We start from the raw sequence: 23508 nt of genomic DNA on the forward strand, positions 1-23508 counted from the left end.
GTACAGGCCCAGGGAACCTTGTAGTCACTGAGTTGACCATTAACTCTTCTGTATTCCACAGAAACACACCAGCAAATCTGGAGGAGAATTTCTGTAAGAAAAAGTCCAGACCTCAACCTGTGTAAAATGCTGTGGTGGGACATTAAGACAGCTGCACATTAACAAATGTCCACAAACCTTAATAAAAGTAACAATGGAAGTGGAGACAGCTTCGGCAAACAAGCACAGGTGAAGGCAATTAATACAATCAAACACTGGAGGAAGTAAAACTGAATACAAGAGGTGGGATACAAAAGACTATCAAAATAAAACCAGGAGTGAGAATAGCACTAAAGAGGAAATGTAGATGCATAAATTAAAACTAGGGGAACTGACACATGATAAGACTGAAAACACTCAGGAAACAAATGCAAATGGTACTAAAATATAATCAGAATTGAAAACTCAAAATGTTAGGAATAACTGAGAATGTAAAACCAAACAACACATGAAACTAAGAACAGTAGACTCCGAATAATTTCAACAATCAGAAAGTTTAAAGTATGGAATGTGTAACAAGATTTATCCTGCCCAAAAACAGTATTAATATGGGCCCAATATTCCAAACAACATAGAAATGGGATGCTTGTGTTTGGAATATTTAGGGTATTATTGTGTCACAGAAGTGAAATTTCCCTTCAATCACATCCTCACACTCACAATCCCACACTCCCTGTTTTTCCCATTTATTTAGGTGTGATAATAATGACATCAACATTTTTTAAGCCTGAGCCTGAGTGAAGCTGACATCAATTGTAGCACATAACTGATCACTACTTTGTTTGTCACATTTCATGCCACCAGAAAGAGCAAAACACGCTCACTTTCATTCATGAGCAGTGACGTCATCTCCCAAGTGCGGCGAGGGGAGTTTTCAGGAGACCACTGGTAGTGGAACTCCTTGCAAGGCTGGGCTGAAACCTGAAGCCTAAGAGAAGTGAGAGAGGGAAATTGAGGAAGAAAGAAAGTTAAGAGAAAAAGAGAGAGAGAAGAATGGAGGGAGGGGGAGGAATGAAGGGCAGAGAGAAGGTGATGTCAGCTGAGTTCAGAAAGTAAACAGAGTTCCAGACTGAAGCATGCTTTCTGCGGGACGGAGATTGCAGCTGGGGAAAACCTATGGGGGTATCCAAACAATCCCCTGGATCACCATCTTTGTCTTTGGGAAGGGGCACTGGCTTCTCTTCATCTCTGTCTTCATTTCCATCTCCTTGCCCCAAGGGACAGCCTGGCCCTACGGTAAAGAATGGCAATTAATTTACCTTCACCACTCTTCCGTTTTACTCCCTCTCCTATCTCTGTGTTTGGCGCAGCCTCTTGGCTCTTTGTTCTTAAAAAGCCGGCATCAGCACTCTTGCCATCCCCTCTTCCTTTCCGAGTGCAGCGGCGCTCAGCAACATTTGTTGAACAGTGACAGAGAGCAACCCAGTGATTTATACCGTTTTTTTAGGCAAGCAAAGAAAAACACAGCTGATCAGCTTGTGTAATGTTTGTTTTTAAAGTTCTTGTTATGAAATACAGAGGAAGGCACTGTCCTGTGTGGCTTTGTTTATTGTCTCATAAAAAATGGGAAACTCCAGGAGTCTTCATATATTTTCCTTCTCACTGTGGTTGTTGTTTTGTTACTAAATAAAAACAAAACAAAACAAGAGTTGCATGTTGCCACACATTCCTTGTGGTGAAGGGAGACTGTTGCAGTTCTAATAGAGCAGCTGAATCTTGCCAACATTTTCTCCTTTGTGCAAAAGCTTCCCTTTAACGTGTTATCTGAGGGAGTTCTCCTAGAGACTGAGATTTACTCTGCGTGTTTACCCTTGAACTGCTGCAGGAAGACATGAGTCATGTTTGAGACAATCATGCTGACCGTGGTAATGTGTATACCATACGCCGTCTCCAAGGCTCCGAAACCAAACCTCTGCCCTCTGTTTGATTCTTCGTTGCGTGGCTCATGCAGTAAAACACTCCCTTCAATTTGTAATATTGGTAAATGTGGCAAAGGGCTTGGCAGAGTGCAACTGCATTCTGCTGTAGTGATTAAAAGAGTTTCCACTGACTGATTTACCAACTTTGTTGTTGTCAGTCAGCTGAATCATTGTCAGCACGGCCTGTTATATAATCGTGTCTAATCAGCTGATGAGAGATGTTTTCTACTGAGAAACCTAAAATAATTTCAAGATTTTTGCATGCAAGTCCTGTCTTTGTGGTTTGTTTACACTCATGCTCGCATGCGTGCGTGAGTGTATTTTTTATTTTCGCATGTTTTGGCGTTCCCTCTGAATGTTTCTGAATTGTGCAAGGCTTCCTGTTTAGGATCTTCTGCCCACCAAACACCCTCCCCTTACTGTGTGTTAAGCTAAAACATACAACATTTAAGAGCTTCTGAGTACTGGGCAGTAGGACATAATGGTGAAAGCAAGCAGTTGTAAAACTCATATTAGTGTGTGTGTGTGTGTGTGTGTGTGTGTGTAGGGGTGGGGGTGTGGTGGGGGGGATATGGCACAAACTTCAAATTACATGATGAAAAACACTGGCCTCTGGCTTTGGAAAATTAGTGTGACATGTCAGATTCAAGTTTCATAGTTAAATGCTTAAAACAAATGTGCACACCTCAGACTCCATTCACCACAGTTGATGACAGGATTGGGCTATAGTGCACGAGTTGTGCTACAAACTACCAATTACATCATGCTGGAAAAGGTCAAACTACAACAAAACTACCCCAAGGAGTCCAATTTTAGAAAACTATTTAGAAAAAGGAGAATATCCATCTATTCGTAAGTGCGTGTTCAAAACGTGTCACTGTCGGCTATTAAGTGGTTCTTTCTCAGGCTGAGATGGGCAAGTTTGGGGAGCAAATGAGCAACACCCACCCTTTTTGCACATGTACCATACAGTGTGTGTGGTAGTGGTTGCCTGACAACTGTATTGCCTGTGCATGCCTTCACAGCTGTCTGGATAAAAGAATAAAAGCAGTGGGGCTTGTCAGAGAGGGCTAAATTAGATTAGGTAAGTAATGGTCAAATCTTTTTTTGTAGTTGCAGTAAAAAAAAAAAGGACTAACTGTATAGTTATAAATGTCTTTGAACTTTCAGAAAACTACTGTTGATAATAGAATAATAGTGTATTTCTTTGGGGTTGTGGTTTCCAATTATAGGAAAGTTTATTCAAAGCTATTTCCAGAATGACCACTGGGATCAGCACTCCAGGATCAGGATGTATTCAAGGTCACAGCGACCACAGAGCTCCCCAGGGAGTTTCCTTGTTCCATGATAGCTTAATGCATCCAACCTCAAAATACAAAAAAGACAGCTGCTGTGGGCAGTAAGGAAATGAATTACACAGTCACAAATACTGTACATACACATACACTCACAGCTGCTGTAGAAACAACAGTTATTACCGTGTGAAATAAGCTCCATTTTGTCAAGAGGAAACTAACTATTTACTCTAATACTGTCACCCTTAAACACAATCAGCACATTCTATCTTCTTTACATTTTCTCAAATGTTAAACTATTCTATTAAAAAAAACATCTGTCAAAACATGAGAGTAAAGATATACCATGTATAACAGATGTGACTAACCCATATTATTATGCAATGATTTTCCTAAGCATGTCAGATTCATCCTGAAGTTCCCAACTGGTGTCCCGTCTGTATTGTGGTCCTGCTTGGTTTAGAATGAAAACAGAGTGAAGCAAGACTCAAGCTGATAAGAGTTCCAGAGTAGTAAACAAAGGAAAAAAATAGACAGTAATTGGCTTAAATTCCACAGCTAGCATTGTCCCCAGTTGCATCTATGATAGTGTCTTGAGATCAGATTAAATCTTTATTGGATAAGTTATCTGAAACTCTGAAGGCAGCAATTAATTTGTTCATGTCAACGAGAGTATAAAAAAGTGCTGCAAGAAACGCTTTTAATGCAACAAATGCAGATGCTTTTATTTTTAGCTCAAGTCAAAGGAAAATGCTTCCAAAACCATGGAACAGTTTAAGAGCAGATGGGGTTTCTGAGTCACTTGCGAGCCATCAGTGTTGCTGGTTCTGCATTTTAAAATCTGTGAATATATTTTTAATATAAAACATAGAATGAAACTGAACAATATCATCACAGTTATATATTTTCTAAGTGGCAATAATCACAGGTTGTTGAGGATAAGCCTCAGGTAAGTATGCCAGCAGGGCATTAAGTCCAGACGCAAGGTCACAGGAAGGCTTTCTACCCCTGATCTTACTGCTGTCACTGTAAGGATACACATAAATACAGTGAGCAGCAGAGTCAGCTTCCTTGAAAATGCAAAGCACTTGAAAGTGCCATATGACGCATAAAGTTATGACTGTTTATTGTTATAACTATTACTATTTTTATTTCTGTAGCATCGCTAAATGTTGGAGAGTACATTTAAGAGCCTAACATATGGGATGGAAAAGACAAATTAAAATGTCTTTCTATGTCTGCATATCTTCTGTCACAGAAAATGTTAGTTATGCACAGGGAAAATATGTAACAATGTAGAAATGTTCGAAAATACCATAATACATATTTGGCACGCTGGATGAAAATTGTGGAAGGCAGCCTTAAAGCATTCCACAAAAGCAAACCTTGTTTTCAGATAGATTTCTTCTGAGCCTTCCTACCCTCTCTGACAACTACTGTCATCACCTACAGTTTGTGATTAGAGACAAGGGGTAGATAAAATAACCACAGTCTTGGGTTTAATTATAGGGGTCTTTGCATGTTGCAACATTCATTGCTTGTGTTTGTGTAAAACAGCTAGAGGAGACAGGATTATGCAATGGAAGACATTAGTAAAACCCTTCCAAACCTGTTCAGACCTTCCTAAACTGCTGTTAAAAAATAAAAAAACACATTAAATTTTTACTCTTGAGTCTTTGGTTCCCTGCTAAAATGAACAAATTCATCTCAGAGCCATGTAAAAAATAGCTTTGCTAAATGCATCTTAAAGAAAGGACATAGCAGTCCAGAAAAATATCGATGCTTTCCAGCATGTGTCCTACCGCCGTGGGAGATTCCTCGGAGTCATGGTTCAGTGAAAACATAACAGCCTTATCAATAGAGCTGGAGGTCAGCAAACTGAATTCAGTCACAGTGTATAAACACTGAAAACATGGCTGCCCGAGTTTAGTTTCCTCAAGTAGGCACAGAAAGAACACAGCTTATGGAAATCTGGGAACCGATCCTGTCATAAATGCATGCACAGTGATGTCACTGGACTGCTGAGGTGAGAGGGAGTAATGTTTTCCAGACTTGGCTGAAGAAATAAAAAAATATTTTTGTTGTATTCCACTGTAAATGATTGTATTCTTGTGAAAGTGCGCTAAGGGCAGATGACGGACGTTTCTACAGTATATCAAAGGCAAGACAAATGGCAGTGATCCATGTAATGACATTACCAAGACCACTCATAAGTGCTTCTGTGTCTTTTATGTTTATGTCCTGTGAATCAGATTTCATGGTCTTTTTGGCCACTGTCCTTAACATGAAAGCAGAAAAGCTGTCCTGTAAGAGGGAGTGATAGTGTCAGCAACTCTTAATCTACACATGGCAGGCATTAAACTTTGACAAATCCCAGTGTATGAATTTTGTGGTCTGGGTCATATTGTAATCATAACTGAAGTGATTCTTGAAATATAGTTACTTATAGCTTGGATGGAGTCGTGTTATGCAGTAGCAACAGCTGTGAGCCATTGGCTACTGAATGCAGAAGGTTACAGATACTTCTAACATAGCCATTTATTTTCACAGAAGGCTACATAAACAACACAACCAATCACATTGCGGATCTTTTCAGTTGTTTTGATCAAGTGTCTGGGGATCTCCGCTGATTTAAACAACCATAGTTCACAGGAATTAGAGGGTTCTCCTTCTTATGCAGTAAAACAAAAGGATGAACTTTTGTATCGAGAAAGGTGATTCGTTCCAGTTTTTGTTAAAAAACAACAACAAGCATGCAGTAAATGAAAGAAACAATTTGGATTCTTTTTAAGGGCGTTTGAGCAAAAGCTACCCAATAAAACATGCGCAATACCTTTTTGAAAACATTCTTATGAAACAGCAGTTTTCAATTAGAGTATCATAAAGTTGTTTGCTTATTGTGGCTAAAAACATGTCTTTGTGACTGTCCTAATGAGTGTTAAACCCATCGAATTTTGTGGTTCTCACATTTGGTCAAAAGAAATCCACAAACATGTCAGTCTGAGAGGAAAGAAGGAGACTTTTTCTTTTTCCCCCTTTTCTATTTTTTTCTTTTTGTCTCTGGGTGACAGTCCAAGTTAAACAAAGAAGATCACGCATAAACATCAGCTTTGATTTACAAGGACAGTGTTGAAGGGATGGAACTTGGCATTCTTTCCTCAAGAAAGCTTTATTGGTAGCTGGAGTGGTAACACAATCAAAGGACTGATTGAAAATGAGCCCAGTGGCCCAAACATTTTTATTATCTTTGTTTTTAGATCTGTAACAGTTTAAGTAGGCCTCAGAAGACCATGTTCTTTCAGGACTTTTGAACATCCTTTCACTTCTAATACACAAATCCAGCTGAGCCCATATACTAAAACATAAAAGAGTCAAAAAACTGCAATGGCTTTATAAAGATGAAACTCTGTCCTTTAAAAACGTCCGCTGGGATTCCACTGCCCAACCTGCTTTCTGTTTGATTGATATCACCATGTATGCCATATCTCTTCTAGTTGGAGAGGAAGCCAGACCGGTGATGGACAGAGCGACATTTTATGATATCATTAGAGAAAAGAAAGTAGAGACGAGTCTAAACATCTGTGCTTCTTGCCTCTCGACTGCCAGCCACTGAGAGATTAAACACTTGTAGTTGCTTTTGTGTGTCTGTGCACTTAGGTCTGTGTATTAGAGTCCCGGTTTGACATATAAACAGCAATTAGAGCCAGTGTTCAGCTATCACTTTATAAATAAAAAGTCAGTGATTGAGAGCAAAGAAGCTATTATGACTGCAGGCTGGGGAGAGGGCACAAAATGTTGTAGTGACAATGTGCCAAGTTTAAAGTGCAGCTTTGGTTTGTTCTCCACATCTGCCACAAGAGAATTCCCACTTGTCTGTTTCAGCATTTAAATCCACTATTACATAATCATAACCGCTCTAACTCAAAGGTCTTTGAATCAGTGTTTTCCAGTCCAATAAAACGTCACATTTATTAGGTAAAAACTTTACAAAGAAGAAGGCTGTTGTTTACACTGGAGTTAATATATCACTTTCTGATTAATGATTTGGTATTGTTTTCCATGACAGTGATTTAACCATTTTGGCATGTCGTCTGACGTAATAACACACAGTGGTGGTAAACTGCTGAGACTTTTGTGGTTTCCTAAAAAGGAGCGAGAAACCGTGTGACAGTGGAAATAACTAGAGAGACAGTGGCTCAAATAAACACTAAACTGAATCCTTCCAGTAACCCTTTTCTGCTCACATTTTGCAAAAAGGTGAACTATTAATTTTGACTCATCGTCACTGCTAATGAAATGAAGGTTACACAAACAAATTGCTTTTTGCTGAGATATCGTCTTCTTTAGATTACAGGCACTTGTACAACCACTGTCCAGGTCCGGAGTGGAATGTTATGTGCAGAGGATGCTGCGAGTATGATGTGATTCGCTGTAAGTGTCCCCTCCAAGGGACTCCAGTAGGCTATGCAGTACCCTGTTGCCGGAATGCCATCAACGAGTGTGATCCCTGCATTATCCACCCAGGTAAAACCAATGTCATTCTGATTAAATAATACTATGAATCTAATAAAATCTCGAATTATTTCTTTTCACTGAAAGAAGCTGTTAAAACATCGAGCATTGCCTTATAAGTATGCATCTGTTGGAGCGACCTTCGTGAATATCTTGAGTATCTGCCATGTTGTTTGTGCAAGATCAAGTGCTATCTATCATCTGTGCAGCTGTTTGCACTGTAGCATGACAGCGTGACAGAAAGACTGAAAAGAACTTCTGTATTTGTGTGTAAAATAATTTGTTTCCAGGCTAGCTTCACACTGGCTTCTTCTCTTGACTGACTGGCAGAATCCTCTGAAAGCTGACAGGATTCAGGAGTGAATGAGCACACTCAAAGCTTTGATTTGTGAATGAAATCAGACTAGAGCCTTTTGTTTTTTATTCACATAGATGAGTTTGCATTTGCTGCAGCTCCAAATCCTCTTTTTTCCTTACATGCCATTTGCCTGTAGAGGTATGTCATGCCTTTTTTCATAGTTCAAGCATGCAGAGTTTTTCCTTTATGGGGAAGAAAGCAGCTGTTCAGAATTAAATGGATGCCTGTACATTACTTTTTAACTGTTGAACACACACAAAAAGTGTTCCAACCTCAGCGTACGACCATAAATCTCCACATGCACATCCCCGGCCCGTGCGTTGTTAAAATCCATGCCTCCGCTTGGGTCAGATGTTGCTCTTCACAACCCCATGGACGGGACAGCTTCTTAAGTGAAAATCCAGCCTCAAAGAAAACTGTTTCAACAGGTTTTCTCCACATTTCTATTTCAGGAAGCAGCGATATGTTTTCACATTCTATTGCAGTGAAAGAGGACCTTAACGAGTTCAGCAGAGTTGATGCAAAGGGAACATTTTAGGGGTTGGTGGGTTTGTTAAAATTCAACAATACAGCATAAGCCATTCAGATAAAGGCTTCTTTATTCTTACATACAAACACATCTTTGGGAGATAATTAATGTTATTTGCTTTCATTTATCCACCTTTATCTTCTACTTTACTGTAGTTTTGTTTCTGGCTCTCGTCTTTCAGGTTGCAGCATATTTGAGAACTGTAAACGCTGCAACAATGGGACATGGGGCCCCAGGGATGATTTCTTCATTAATGGCAAATACTGCGCAGAATGTCGACCTGGCTGGTCTGGTGGAGACTGCATGAGTAAGTTTTTTCATCCTTCCCATTAACAGATCCTACGGCTTCACTCTAAATCATTTGTTTTACTTTAAGTGAAATGAATACCACGTACTATATGGTTTTTCCATCTCTGCTGATTTATCTCCATCTTGGGAAAGCTGTGCCAACTTGGAATGCAGTCATGCCCAGGAGGTTTTCCATAAGGAGCTAAATGACAAGTCAGGAATCCTATAGAACTATTTAAGATGTTAGTTTTGGACACTGGGTCTAGCTTTTAAATGCAAATATTCTACCAGCGGGCACAACAAACATACATTTAATTAAAAGCAGAAACCTTCCAAAGCTGCTGAATGCCTTTGTTCAACTTGTGTGTGTGTGTGTTGTGATCATCCTTATTTATGTTGCTTGTAGGCTCTCTGCAGTGACTTTGAAAGTCTAAATGCAATTACTGTTGTCTTAATGCTAAGCAAAGCATTTGAAAGTGGCTCTTCAAAACAATAATTAAAGCAACTGAAGTAGCTGCCCAAATCAATATTTTCAAAATTAACTTTCTGTGTTTTCCAGAGTGTGGAGGGGTGATCCATAAACGACAGGGCCACTTGGTCCTGGAGAGCTACCCCAACAATGCTAGGTGTGAGTGGACCATACAGGTGGACAGGCCATTTACTATTGAACTCAGGTAAGATATTAAGATACTTTCCTCTGTAGGTAGTTACTGGTGTTCATTTTCCTCTGTGTTATTTTAGAATAGTTAGTAGTACCTTTGTTATAGAACTATGCAAAAGCCTTAAGCTACTCTTCTTTGTATTTTGTGGCTAAGTTCTTCAGGCTTTCTGATGATCATTTCAATGTTTTCTTTTGACATTGGCTACTTTTTCATTTTTTCGGTCCAGTCACTCGACCTAACTATTTTCAGTTCAATTCAGTTTTTATTTATACAACAACATTCTCCTCAAGGCACTTTACATTGTCCCTATAGACCCTATGATAATACATACAGAGAAAAACCCAACAATCATATGAGAGTGGTGACAGTGGGAAGGAAAAACTCCCTTTTAACAGGAAGAAACCTCCGGCAGAACCAGGCTCAGGGAGGGGCGGGGCCATCTGCTGCGACCATTTGGGGAGAGAGAAGGAAGACAGGATAGAAGACATGCTGCGGAAGAGAGACAGGGATTAATTTTCACAGGAATGTTTTTATGAATCATTCAAGTATAAAAAGGCACCAGATTCGAGAGATGCGTCTGGTGCCTTTCTCAAGTTGTCTGTTATGTGTTTATCTATAACAGACAACTTAGCAAAGAAAACATTTTAAATCGTATCTTATGGCACCTACTAGCAACCTGCTGCAAAAACACACAACTGGTTTATTTAATTGAATATATGAAAAATGTCAAAGATAACACAGTTTTCCAGTCATAAGCTAGAGCTTCTGAACCAACTATAGTTGGTTTAGAAGTTGGTTCATTGAGAATCAACTATGAGATGTTTACAGAAAACCTGGCAAACCTCAGCATGATGCAGTGTGTCCTAAAAAATGAGGAAACTGGACAAGTGGAGGGCAGCAAAAGAAGTGGCAGGCCTAAAAAGAAATCTCTCTGCAGCAGATGAAAAGTATCTGGAAAGTCCATGTCTTAAGGGATAAGAACAAATCCACTAAAGACCAGACACGTGCAACAGAATGTGGAAAACATCTGACTGGCAATTGTTTTGAGCATTTTTCCTAAACAGAATCAATACAGTAAAATCATACCTGGATAAAACACAAAGAAACACTATTAGTCACAGATTGGCCCAGACCTCAATTTTATTGCTGCAATGTGATCATCTTGACAGAGAAAGGTAGCCAACATCAAAAAAATATATATATGAATAAAATAAAAGCTTTCAAGTGTCTTTCAAGAAGCCTGGAGAACTACTCTCATTGTTTTTGCCTTATACACTGTATTTCCTTATACGCTTGTACAAATTTCAATAAATTGCAGCACCTATTTTCCATTTTTCTAGCCACTTAAAGGGTGGCTCGAGACTTTTTCAGATAGGTTGTGATTATATTTTGTGATGGCAGTCTTATTCATCTGAAATAATGACCTGTAAATCCACCGGTGGCCCTGGTTTTAGCTTCACTTCCATAAATACTGTATCTGATAAATATAGTGACATTTTTATCGTGAAGATGCTAATATGTTGATTTTAAGCAGTTAAAATTTGTATGATGTGCCAACATTAGTGCCAAGCACAGTAATACATTTTAAATGAAATTCTTTAGAATTGATGATTGTTGGTGGGTCATAATTACCCTTCCTAGAGACAGCCTGCAGCAGTGCTACAATAATAAATTTAAGGGCTCAAAAGCAAAGGTGTTAAATAGCAAACAACAAAACAAAAAACAATGACCCAGTTATTATGAATAATTTTCAGATTGTCAACAGTAGTGAAGTGCTTCCTACCTGAAAGTCCTTGGAAAACCATCCTACTGTTGCACACCAGCTTGTAAAAAAAATAATTAATATCAATTTAACCATTGATTATAAATACAGAAAAGCTTTGAGTCTGTCAAGTCAAGTCTGATTGGCTCTCAATCCTCAGTTATCTTCATTGTCCATCTGCAGTAAATATTATCAACTGGCCTGGTTAAGTCAAATTTCCACTCAGCTGGAAGATGTATGTTGAGGATTGATGGCAAAGAGTTTGGAGGTTTGGAAACCATAACACCATTTTTTTTGGTAAGATTATGGCCTCTCAGTCCTGTGATAAATTTCTATTTCTGTTATTTTCTCCATTACACATACAGATTTTATGGGCAAGTGTTTGTGCAGGTTTTTAGAAGAACAAAAGCTCCATACAGCTAGGTTCAGACCGAGCATGCAGTTCCTGATGTCTGGGCTTGAAGTGTGTGTGAAAGAGACTTAATGATTGCAAGGATTTTTTTTAAAGCTATGTATGAAGTGCTTCATTAAAATTTACAGCCATGATGCATGTGACAAACTAAAGAGAAGGGCCAAATCCTTCTTGAAGGGCAATATAAGTGCAGCCATTGTCACATTTTAATAACTTTAACCAAAGTGCGTTTCTATTTTTAAACCGACTGTTGGAAAATGTGTTTCTGCCTGACCAACTTAGTAATTTCCTCTCTGAAAAAAACAAACAAACAAAACAGTATGTTGATTTGAAATGGAATGGGTTACACTGTTTATTAGCAATACATCCTGCCTATTACAATAATGAAATGGCACTGATATATGCAAATAATGAGCATTCACAATACACTGAACTTTACTATTTCAAACATTCTTTAGAGGTTTCAAGGCTCACCCAAACCACAAAGTTAATAATAGGCATCTCATTTGATTTGCTTTTGCCTGTATCCGACATGACCTCTAGTGATCCCTTTACTTTAAAATCTTTTTTTAGTTATTATGCATGAACACAAAGATGAAAACACAAAAATAAATTTTAAAACTAGCCTAAAGATAATTCAAAGCAAATGCCACAGTGATTCTACTGTATAAAAATGAACAGGAAGAAATGTAGGCTGTGAGCTCATTGCTGCCTCTGCTGCCTATTGAAGTTCAGGCTCTGGCTGCTGGGCTGGGGTCAGCACGCACTCAGCTTTATCATCAGTCTGGGTTCTTGACTAGCTTTGTGTTAGCATGCTGTCTGTACAGAAGCTCGCAAAGAGCTGAAGTTCTGTTACAATGCAGTTGCTTCTGCCCTGGATGTGGTTTGCACTTTATTTTTGTTGCACTCTGGTCCTGATATCAGCTGACTGTAGCAAAAATGTGCAGGGAGAAAAAAGCATGTTTGGTTGATTTTTCTTCTTTCTATCTGCCGGGCATGCAAATAACTGAAGAAGATTTTTCACACAAGATTGTAACACAAGTAGCAAGATTTGTAACTGTAATGTGATTACTGAATTCAGTACAGCAATGCGTTAAATTACTGTATTTATGAAAAGTTAAATGTAAAACACAGTAATGTGTTACTTTGGAAAACGTTAAATCCAACACTGGCTACAACAAAGCTTTTTAATCTGACTTAGCTGCATCTGACAACAAAAAACAAAACAAAAACAGTTCAGAAATCTAGCTTTCTAAATGCTGTGCTACCTTGTAAATATAAGATTCAGTGAGATGGAAAGGAAAACCATTAAGAACTGTAATTATTTTGTTAACTTTATTCACATCATCAGCATCATGTGGACACAAATAGCATCAAGACAAAAATAATGAATAGCAAATTTTAAGTCTAATGTTGAAGCAAATCCCGACCCTTGATTGGATACGCAGTAGAGAATAGATGGTTGGATAGCCTTGGGTCATTTGTTCTACTCTCTGCCATTTCAATCTGCCACGATTCTTGTATTTGCAGGTTCATGATGCTGAGTCTGGAGTTTCACCATTCTTGTCATTATGACTATGTGGAAGTCCGAGATGGAGACAGTATCCACTCGCGTGTTATCGGTAGATACTGTGGGAATAACAGACCTGCACCAGTTCACAGCTCTGGCAACAGTTTGCATGTTCTCTTTGTTTCTGATGGTTACAAGAATTTTGATGGATTCTTTGCCACTTTCCAAGAGAACTCAGGTAGGTTACATAACAAAGTAATATCTCTTCTACTATAAGAACAGTGCTTTTCTCCTTTGCTTTAAAGTACCCTTGCCAATGTACCATACTTCCCAGCTGCAAATCTTAAGCCCTCTTAAATGAGTCGTCATGAAAGAAAACTATTTTCTTTAAACCTAAAACAAAATCTTGATATTTAGATTGACCTGGAATCTTTGCTTTTGTATAGGGAATAGATAAGAAGTTGTTTATAAACCCTTCATGAACAATGGGGTTCTTTGGAATCACAACAAATACAAACAAGAAAGACGTTTCCATGGTATTTAGTGTCCAGTACCTAATAAAAGCTCCTAATAGTGCATGACTAGCACCTACATTTTCTGGCAAAAGACTTTGTCATGGGTGTTGAGTCTGTTAACAGCCTGTTTACAAACCAAAATGCCCTCACTTCACAGAAATGCCCTCGTTCTCAAGGTCTAGAACTCAAAAACAGACACACACACATGTTACCAATGCCTAAGCCAGATGTAGTAAAAGTAAACAGTGGGCTTTGGAAATGAAGTTTTAATTATTTCAGCTTTGAGTATGATTCCTGGATGTAGCCTGACGTCTGCAGCCACACATTTCAGCTTTCTATGTTTTTATTTTGATAAAGACAGTCTTTCTGTTTGTACCCTAATGTTGTCTGTATGTTCACAGCTTGCAGCTCTTCCCCTTGCCTGCATGATGGGACATGTATCCTAGACAGTTCTTACTCTTACCACTGTGCCTGTCTGGCTGGCTACACAGGCAAGAGGTGTGAAAATGGTGAGTCTGTAACATAATAGGGGACTTTGGTGAGCAAAATACTGATATTTTGGAGAAAATATATTAAAGTTGGAAATTAAAATAAAATGCATGCATGTTTTAATCACAGGAAAGACTAAACCAGTCTATTTTCCATCTTATGAGGCATTGGAAAGACATGCGTCTTAATGTACTGAGGCTTACAAAATCCCTAAATTATTTCAGTAATTTTCATCTGAAAATCGGCACGCCTAGTCACAACAAATTTACAGAGAATTGATTTCTTCCCTGAGGCTTTTCTTTACTGTTGTTGCTGCCCCAAAGCAGGCAGTGATTCATTTTCACAAGGGAGAGGTTTGTGGTCTGGACTGAGATCAGGCCAGCTGCCTGCTACAGTCATACGGTCAGGACTGTCTGTGTTCATATGTGTTGATTTCACGTTTCACTGGAAGAAACAGCAAAACCCAAATGGCCACCTAACACATATAGATGTGCAAAATTAAGCAATTTTCTTCTGTTGACAGATAAATAGGGTAAATGACAAGAAACTAACTGAGGAAAGAAGGCAGCAAGAGGAAGTGGACAAGGAGAAGAAACACAGAATAGGTTTTGTCGAGTGGTTATTGTCAAGACATTTTGTTACTGTACTGCCACTTTATACCACCTAAGTTACCAAACCTTAAGTTGGCCTACAAGGCACTACAAGGTCTTTTAGTTATAGATTTCTGGTGTGTTTTTGTATTCAATACACCTCTTTTAAGATTCTGCAAAAGCAGACTTGGTGAATTCCACATTTTTTCCTTTGGTGTTGTTTTTCAGGGCTACATTCAAGTCCATAAAACTAATGGTGAAACAATTCGACTTATATAACAACAGAGAGTATTTTCCACTGGAGGAGACACCCATTTTTTAAAAAAAAAAAGGCTGTTTGATTTCACACAGCGTGCATTCATCTGTATTCTCACGAGGAATCCTCAGCTGTTAATTTGAATGGAAAAGAGCTGCAGCAACGTTAATGCCTTACATTTTGTGGTGATAATGTAGTCTGTATTTCTGCCTGAGTCAGATGGAGAATTTCAAATATGAACCTGACCTTAGCCATATTTTATGCCTTCTGTAATCACCCTGTCATCTGTCGAAAGCTAAAAACTCATTTGGTACGAGACAGTGTGACACTTTATCATAAAAAACAGGAAATGCTTTCTCTTCTTTTTCTTTTCCCTCTCAGCGTCAGTTGAATTGATCTTTGACAATAATCAGTTTCAGTATGCAGTAAGTAACTCAGTTTCCAGAGAACTTGTGAAAGAAACGATGATTTACTTACAGTACATGTTGTGATGTGTAATATGTTAGCATTCCACTCTAATGACTCCACATTTATTTTGATTTGTCTTTGAAAACATTCATATATAAAAGACATGGGAAAAGAGCAACAATGCACACGGCACCTCTGGGCACTTCATGGTTTTTTATACATATTCAAAAGAGGTCAGCTACAGTTTATTTCTCTACTTTTGGTTTGCCAAGCGCATTCCTTATCCCCTAAAAGACTGAAGGTTGGAAATGCCGTTCAGTTATAAAGATTATAGGGAGGGTTCTTTGGTTTGGAGCTTAAAAACCACAGACAGTGCCTTTCATGGATCTGATCCCACTTAAAGTCAACAACATAACAAATCTCCCAAGACAGCCTCATAGAGATATGATAACTGTTGTCTTAACACATGCTTTGCGAACCCATTCGCAGGCCTTTATCACAACATTTGTGTGCATATGTGCAGCTGTGCTTAATGATTAAGGATTACAGTGCACATGCAGAAGAGTTTTCCCCAGACTGTTTTATTTTTGCAAGAGGTTCTTCTATGGGACAGTTGCACACAGTATTCCATAAACACATTACCAGTCTCTACTATCCGACTTCCTAAAAATCTCTTTTACGGCAGTGGAAAATTGAACATTTTGACTAAAAGGGCTTTTATTGCATCTATTTCTTCCTTATTTACAAGCCATGTGTTAAAGTCATGCTGTTAACTGTTCGCACTTTGCGATGATGAGTGAAATTATTTATTAATGAGTCTCTGAGGTAGCAGGCAGTGCTTTTAAATCTCAGGAAACTTTTGAATTAGAAAAATTGAGTCTTTGCTTTATGGACTACCTGTCTGACCTGTAAATAGATAGGAAAAGAAAGAACTTGCTGAAACTGTTTGTGGGGTCTCAACTGATTGTTGAGGTATGTTTGAGATGCCTCCTATGCGTTGTAATTTTGATGACTGGACATTTAGTTCGGAAAAAGGGAAACTTTGTGTGTATATAAATAAACCCCACATGTCTGTATTTCTCGTCAGTGGTGGGCTGCCGCAGGCCTCCGGTGCCCACCCACGGATCTACAGAGGGTCTGTTTCATCACTCTGGTGCACGCATCACTTTTCGTTGTGACCCTGGGTTTGAGCTGAAGGGGTTTCGTCATGCCATCTGCCTGAGTGACGGAACATGGAGTGCGCCTGCTCCAGACTGTGGTAGGATAATAATACAAATAGGTTTTTTCCCTCTTCAAAATAATTACAATTTCATATCTGGGAAAGTCATACAGTATGCGTGTCTTTAGCTTGCATCTGGATGCCATACATATTGCCTCAAAAATGGTTTAGCTCATGGAAAATAAATATGATTTTTTTTCCTTTCTTCCTTCAGTTCCAGTGGAAAGAGTCTGTGCTCTGCCACCCAAGCCAGCCAATGGGGACCACTTCTTGGTTTATGGGCCCAATGATGTTCTCATCGCCTTACAGTACTTGTGCCACCAGCCATATGAACTCAGTGGGGGCTCTCAGAGAACCTGCCTCCCCAATAACACCTGGAGTGGGACTTCTCCTGTTTGCATTAAAGGTTGGAAAATATGTCTTAATAACTGTAGACTGGAGATGGATGAGTCATTTTGGGGTTTTTTTAATAGTAAGCTGTTAATAGATGAGAGAAAATGACTCAATGCCTTAGAGCTATTCATTGTACAGGCCAATGTACAATGAATAGCTATGACTATGAGCTCTTAATAATCTCTTTTATGTTTTTCTTCACAGTGAATAACACTCTTAATGAAGCAGAAAAGGACAAAGTAAAAGAAAAGGGCAAAGAGACAGATATTTACAGTAACAAAGATAAAAGTAAAACTAAAGAGAAAGAAGAAGAGAACACAACTAGCGAAAACGAAAGTGTTGCCGGAAAAGATGTAAACACTGAGCAGGAGAACACAACAGCAGTCGACGGGGAAGATAAATATAATGGGACCACTCCTGGGAAAACTGTGGTTGAGGGCAGGAATGAAGGAGAGGTAGATGAGAGAAATACTGGCCCAGAGAAGCCATCTGGAGGTGGGGAAGATAAAGTGACTAGCGAAAGCCCAGATAACAGCCTAGATTACATGGTTGAAGAGAAAGAACCAAAACAACCTGAAAAAAAAGAAGACACAAACTTTGACAAGGGAAAGACAGATGTTACAGAGGTCCCTGTGACAAAAGACAAAGGACAGGAAGAAAGTGAAAGAAAAGAAAAACAGGTGAATGGGAAAAGAGATCCTGACAAAGTGGGCCCCAATGACACCAAGCTCAGGACGGTCATATCTGAGGGTGAAAACACAGTGGAAATGCCTGAACTGGAAATGACAAAGAACAACACTGTTTCACATGATACCGAGAGCACAAGTAAAGAAAATAATACCATAGGGTCTCTACCGCCAGGGAGGAAAATAATTCCAACTCGTGTCAACATCACCCTGTACAGAGCCGAAAGTGGGAAACCGAAGGAAAAATCAACAACTGCGAAGGATGAAAAGGAGAAGGATTCAACTGAGAAAACAAAGGAGGTGGAAAGAGAGAAGAAAGAAAAAGAGAAAGAAAGGGAGCGAGAAGACAACCAAAGCTTCACCGGTAAGAGAACCAATGACGACACTATGAATAATTGAGTGAATGATTATCTGCTTTTATTTGGCCTTCACTCTCACCCACTCTCTGTTGTCCAGAAAAAAGCTGCCCAACTCTACCTCGCCTTTACCATGGCTACCACCAGGTGGTGCCAGGTTTGGAGCCTGAAACAGTAGAGTTCAAGTGCAATCAATCTTATGCGCTCAGTGGTGATGACCGACGCACATGCCAGCCGGATGGCACATGGAGTGGCAAACAGCCCCTCTGTGTCAGAGGTACCAGTGCCTGCTTTGCCTTTTTATGGAATTAATTATTAAGATTTTGTTGTTTGGAGATTTGTGAAAAAAATTTTTTTAAGCATATACAAACAGCATTTTTTCTTTCTTTTTTTACTGGACTGGTGTGTAGGTTTCAGACATATTGAAGCATTAGAGGACACTGTAGTGTTTGAGAACAAAATGAACAGTTAATAGATGGTTGTGGATGTTATATCAGTCTATTAAAGTTGTAGATATACAGGCTTGTATGTCAATAATCTGAAAATGCTGAATAAACGCTAATGCTAAATGTTATTAATGAAAGGGTTCTGGCAGTAAAATGATCCATCAGGGCTAGAGCTGTAAATATTAATTAGTTCTTAATAGATTTTGGCCTGGGTGCCCTGTAGCTCTTTGCCAAGAGGTAAGTGGAGAAACTGTCCACTGGCACAGCTTTAATGAATAAATTAAAGAAACAAGCACAGCCAAAGTAGGCCATGTGAAACAGCATGCAAAACATGCCTCTATTAATACAATTTAAAGGCTTTTAGGTGAAAAGCATTTAGAAATGAATTTCTAAGAAGATGGTTTAACATTGTGGGAAAAGCTCCTATTTTATTTTTGGCTAAGTGTTACATATACAGATAGATTCCACATGCATCTTTAGCAGAAAAAATACTGCAACCAGCAGCCGGTTGGCTTGCATGTAGTGTCACTTTTCCGAATTTTTTGTGCATATTTCATATGAATGGGTTTTTTAAACATATTTGTTTATTTGCAGCATGTCGTGAGCCCAAAGTCTCAGAGCTGGTGAAACAAAAAGTTCTGCCCCCTCAGGTACCATCCAGGTATGATTATTAAAACATCATCTTATATAGAATAACTGACAACCAGAAATATATAGTATTGTGTAGGTATGTATGCCATTTAGCTGAAGAATTAATATTAAGGACTCATATAATGCATTTACTACATACCTTTGGCATATTTTCCCCCTCAGAAAGACACCCGTGCACAAGCTCTACTCCTCAGTCATGGGCCAGCAGCCACAGTTGCACAGTCCCACTAAAGCCCCCCTGGTGCTTTCGCAGTTGCCCCAGGGTTTCCATCATCTTTACACACATATAGAATATGAGTGTGCATCTCAGTACTACCACCACTTTGGCAGTCCACGTCGGACTTGCTTGAAGACAGGGAAATGGAGCGGGCGCCATGTCTCCTGTTCACCAGGTGAGGGCAGCAGAGGACCACTAGTTGTCAGACATTTTTAATACAGTGATTTACACCCACATAACAATCCTGTGCAGACATTAAAAATGATGATGTAGTAACTTAGACATAGCGTTTTGATGGCAATTTATATAATGAAGTAATATTTGATGATCATACAAAAGCACCTTCTAAAAGCATTCTTGTCTCTAATTGCTGACATTGATGAAAGCATTTTTGCACAGCCTTTTTACTCCTCAGTGAAAGCTTGCTAAGAAGCTAAGCTCAAATTCATAAGCTGGTATGTACAGCACAGCTGTGACATCGGTGCAATGACAGAATTTTCAATAAAAGACGTCAGATGTAGCACTAATGCCTCTTGTTTCCATAAACAGTTAGAGTGGAGAAGACAGCAAAGTTAAAACACAGCTGATGTAATGTTGCTATCTACACATTATTATTTCATCATATTAAACAGTGAAGATGAGCTGGTTATATTAAATATATATATATGTATCATGCATTATTAAAGTTGTTAATATTTCTAGCTGTTAATTAAATACTGAATATAGTGAATATACGCCTATATAAACAACTTATTATCTTACTATTCAAGATTATTACTCTTTATTTTCTTTACTGCATTCTTAAATTGAATTCCCTCTCTATGGGATATGAGATTTGTACGGTAACAATCACAAAATGGACTGCCCTTTTTTAAAACAACTTTCCTTATTACTAATGTGAAAAAAAGCAATGTTGTGAGCACTGTTAAATAAAACACATCAATAAATACTGGAGGAAGGTTCATTTTTATATGGTGCTATATGGTACTGAGCTAAGAAACAACACCAGATCAATGAATAAAATCCTTGAATAGTCTGCTTCTTTGGTCTGATTTTGTAATTCTGGTGAATTGGTATTAGTGTTTAGTGTTTAAGTGTATACAGACAAGGTACCATTCTATGTTATGTGCAAATTGTGTACTTAAAGATGACGTTTTCTCACTTCTTCTTTCAGGGAGTCACATTTCACATGGCTCTGTAGCCTTTAAGTGTTTTATATTCTGCTCCATCAATGCTACTACTTTAAATAAAAGCAGTCCCACAGCTCAAAATGTTGACTTAACCTCAGTGCAATTTCAATTTCTCCTGTCTTGTTTTTCCTGCTGTCCCGTTGATAATGGTCTCACCTCTCATCCTCTTTGGCAGTGTGTGGGAAGCATCCAACCTTTGACACAGAGAGGCCAGAAGAGGCTCACTGGCCTTGGCTGGCTGCCATCTACCGCCGCTCCACCAAGGGTACAGAGACCAAGGTGACCAAGGCAGACAGCCAGACAGGGTCCCTGAAGAAGGATGGTGGAGCAGGAACTGGCAAACACAATCAGGCTTTTCACTGGCAGCTGGTCTGCAGTGCAGCTCTGGTTAACCAAAGGGTTCTGGTCGTAGCTGCTCACTGTGTGACAGATCTGGGCAAGGTTTTTCCCCTGGACACTGCCACAATAAAGGTGGTTGTGGGGAAGCACTATCGTGATGATGACAGGGAAACCAAAGGTGTTCAACACCTGCGGGTAAGCACTTGGAAGTCTTGTTATTCACACAATCCCTTTTGATAAAACTAAGCATGTCTTTTCTCCTTTCAGGTGGCCTCCATTGTTATTCATCCAAACTATGACCCCAATATTCTTGACTCTGACATTGCTGTGATCAAATTACTGGACAAGGCAAGGATTGGAGAAAAAGTCCTGCCTCTGTGCCTGTCAGAAAACCAGGAAGAAGATTTGACATCAACTCAAGGACTTGTGACGGGCTGGTCTCCAATGCCCGAGTCAAGTTTAGGCCCTGATGAGAAGGCTAGGGTTGGGCTCGTTCACCTTGCTGATGTAGTCCCATGTGAGCAGCAATATGCTCGTAATGGTGTGCCAGTCAGTGTAACAGACAATATGCTGTGTGCCAGCCAAAAGCCCGACTATGGACCATCTAACATATGTCCCTCTGACACTGGGGGAATTCTTGTCCTCCCTGCCCTCTCTGAGAATCAAGTCAATGATAACCGAAAGTCTGGTTATACACAGGCGCAAGGGGAGAGCAAAAGGCTGTGGAGACTCCTGGGACTGGTGAGCTTTGGCTATGACCAAGGGGAGTGTGATCCTGACCTCTACACAGTCTACACACATGTAGCCAGCTTTAAAGACTGGATTGAGAGCAATATGAAATAAACATCTTACAGTCCTCTCCTCTGCTTAATCTCTATTTTAGTGAATTCATTCTGTCTAATCTATTTTTATGCACAAGGGCATTTTCCTACTAAACGCAGAACCAACACTGGACATCACAGTGCTCAAACTGAAGGGGGTGCTAGCACATTAGATGTGCTGATGCATCGGTCCTTTATCTGAAGACTTTAGTGTTCAGGTCTTTCAACCTGAGATTAAACACTTGAAACTGATAAGAAAATCATTCATCTGAGTATTTGACTGTTAATGGTTTAGACTGTAACCTCTGTTATGTATATATGTTGTAATGTACTGAATTATTATATCAATTCAAGTGACTCCAGAGATGTACATATTTTATTGAAAGAGAAAAATCATGACATTTTTATTAAAGGAAAGGTTGGTGTGGTGAAGCTTATGAGACTGGTTATTCTTATCCTTTCACACGGTGTAAAAGTCTTTATGACAAATATATTCCATAGACAGATTCAGGTACATTGAAAAAGCACCTTATATTTGCTTCATGAAGTACACAATGGAATGAATCTGGGTCAGAGCAGCACCATTTTCACAACCATAAACATAACAAGTTATTCACAGATCATTTCCCAAATCAATTACCTCCATTGTGACTTTTCTCCATTATACAACTTCCAAGTGAGTTTGCATAGACAAAAGACCTGCAGCTTATAATGAGTTAGAAAACGGGACAGTAAGCAATGCATTACTGTAGTTTTATTCCATTTATGCACACGGTGAAGCTGGTGAAACACTGCAGTCTTACAGCATAGACAAAAATGACCTGAGCTTTCATTTCCAGCTGGCTGCAATTGCTTTGTGTCATTCCACCCAATATAATGTTTTAGCAAACACGTTTGTGTTTAGTATAACATCTACTTATTACTTTTCAAAAACTATTTGGCCTTTTACAGTTCAACAGGAGATATTAATAATGCAAGGTCACAACTGGAATGCCGAACTGGTGGAATTCCCTTTTTCTCTTCACAGGAACATCTTCTATCAAAGACTTTCTGTTTTCTCTTCAACCATTTACCAAAGCTGAACAACAGCTTAGCAATAGTCCCATGTTTCCCAGAGGACAGTCCTATCCACTTGTGCTGGGAGACCGTCTGTTCACAGGCCCTTGTAAGCTCACAGGGCATCATCAATAGAGACACAGGCAACGTTGAACCATAAGCTGACTGGCCTGGGAACAGAGGTGTAGCTCTGAACAAAGTACTGGGATAATGATGAGAAAATGCTACCATGAGAAAATAGTTTACACTGGAGAGCCGGAGGGGTAAAATACTTAACACCAGACTTAAAGAAAATGTTTAGGTGTTGATCCAGTTTCCCAGTTAGGCTGATGAGCTTTCTGTGCTTGCTTCTCAGCATGAGAGGAAGCCTTTGAGCTGAAAAGGATGCCCACATACTCCACTGTTAGCATTGTTGTCATAACAAAATGGGACTTCTTCTGTAATGTCCAGAAATGTCTTCTGCATTTACAGTTCAAGCTTTGCTCCTCACATTTTTCTCATAGACCTCCCTAGCTCTCAGTCATAAAGCTTATTTGCTGGTACTAAAGGTAAATTTGAAAAATGTTTGTCAATGTTTAAAACAAATCTTG

General features: G+C 39.2%; 1 protein-coding gene across 1 annotated transcript; it reads left to right on the top strand.

Moving 5' to 3' along the window:
- The first annotated feature begins 954 nt into the window (after positions 1-954).
- pamr1b (peptidase domain containing associated with muscle regeneration 1b) lies at positions 955-23391 on the top strand. Its single transcript, XM_085281762.1, has 14 exons — positions 955-1275; positions 7601-7777; positions 8834-8959; positions 9500-9614; positions 13307-13524; positions 14203-14310; positions 16632-16802; positions 16978-17169; positions 17361-18206; positions 18299-18475; positions 19239-19305; positions 19458-19687; positions 20878-21236; positions 21309-23391. The coding sequence occupies exons 1-14, from the start codon at positions 1116-1118 to the stop codon at positions 21882-21884; spliced, it is 3522 nt and encodes a 1173-aa protein (XP_085137888.1). The 5' UTR covers positions 955-1115; the 3' UTR covers positions 21885-23391.
- Positions 23392-23508: the final 117 nt, after the last annotated feature.

This window comes from Mchenga conophoros, linkage group LG7 (genome assembly GCF_057382185.1).
Source record: "Mchenga conophoros isolate Kocher_MC1m ecotype Shallow Benthic linkage group LG7, M_conophoros_male_GT1.1, whole genome shotgun sequence".
Classification (NCBI taxonomy): Eukaryota; Metazoa; Chordata; class Actinopteri; order Cichliformes; family Cichlidae; genus Mchenga; species Mchenga conophoros.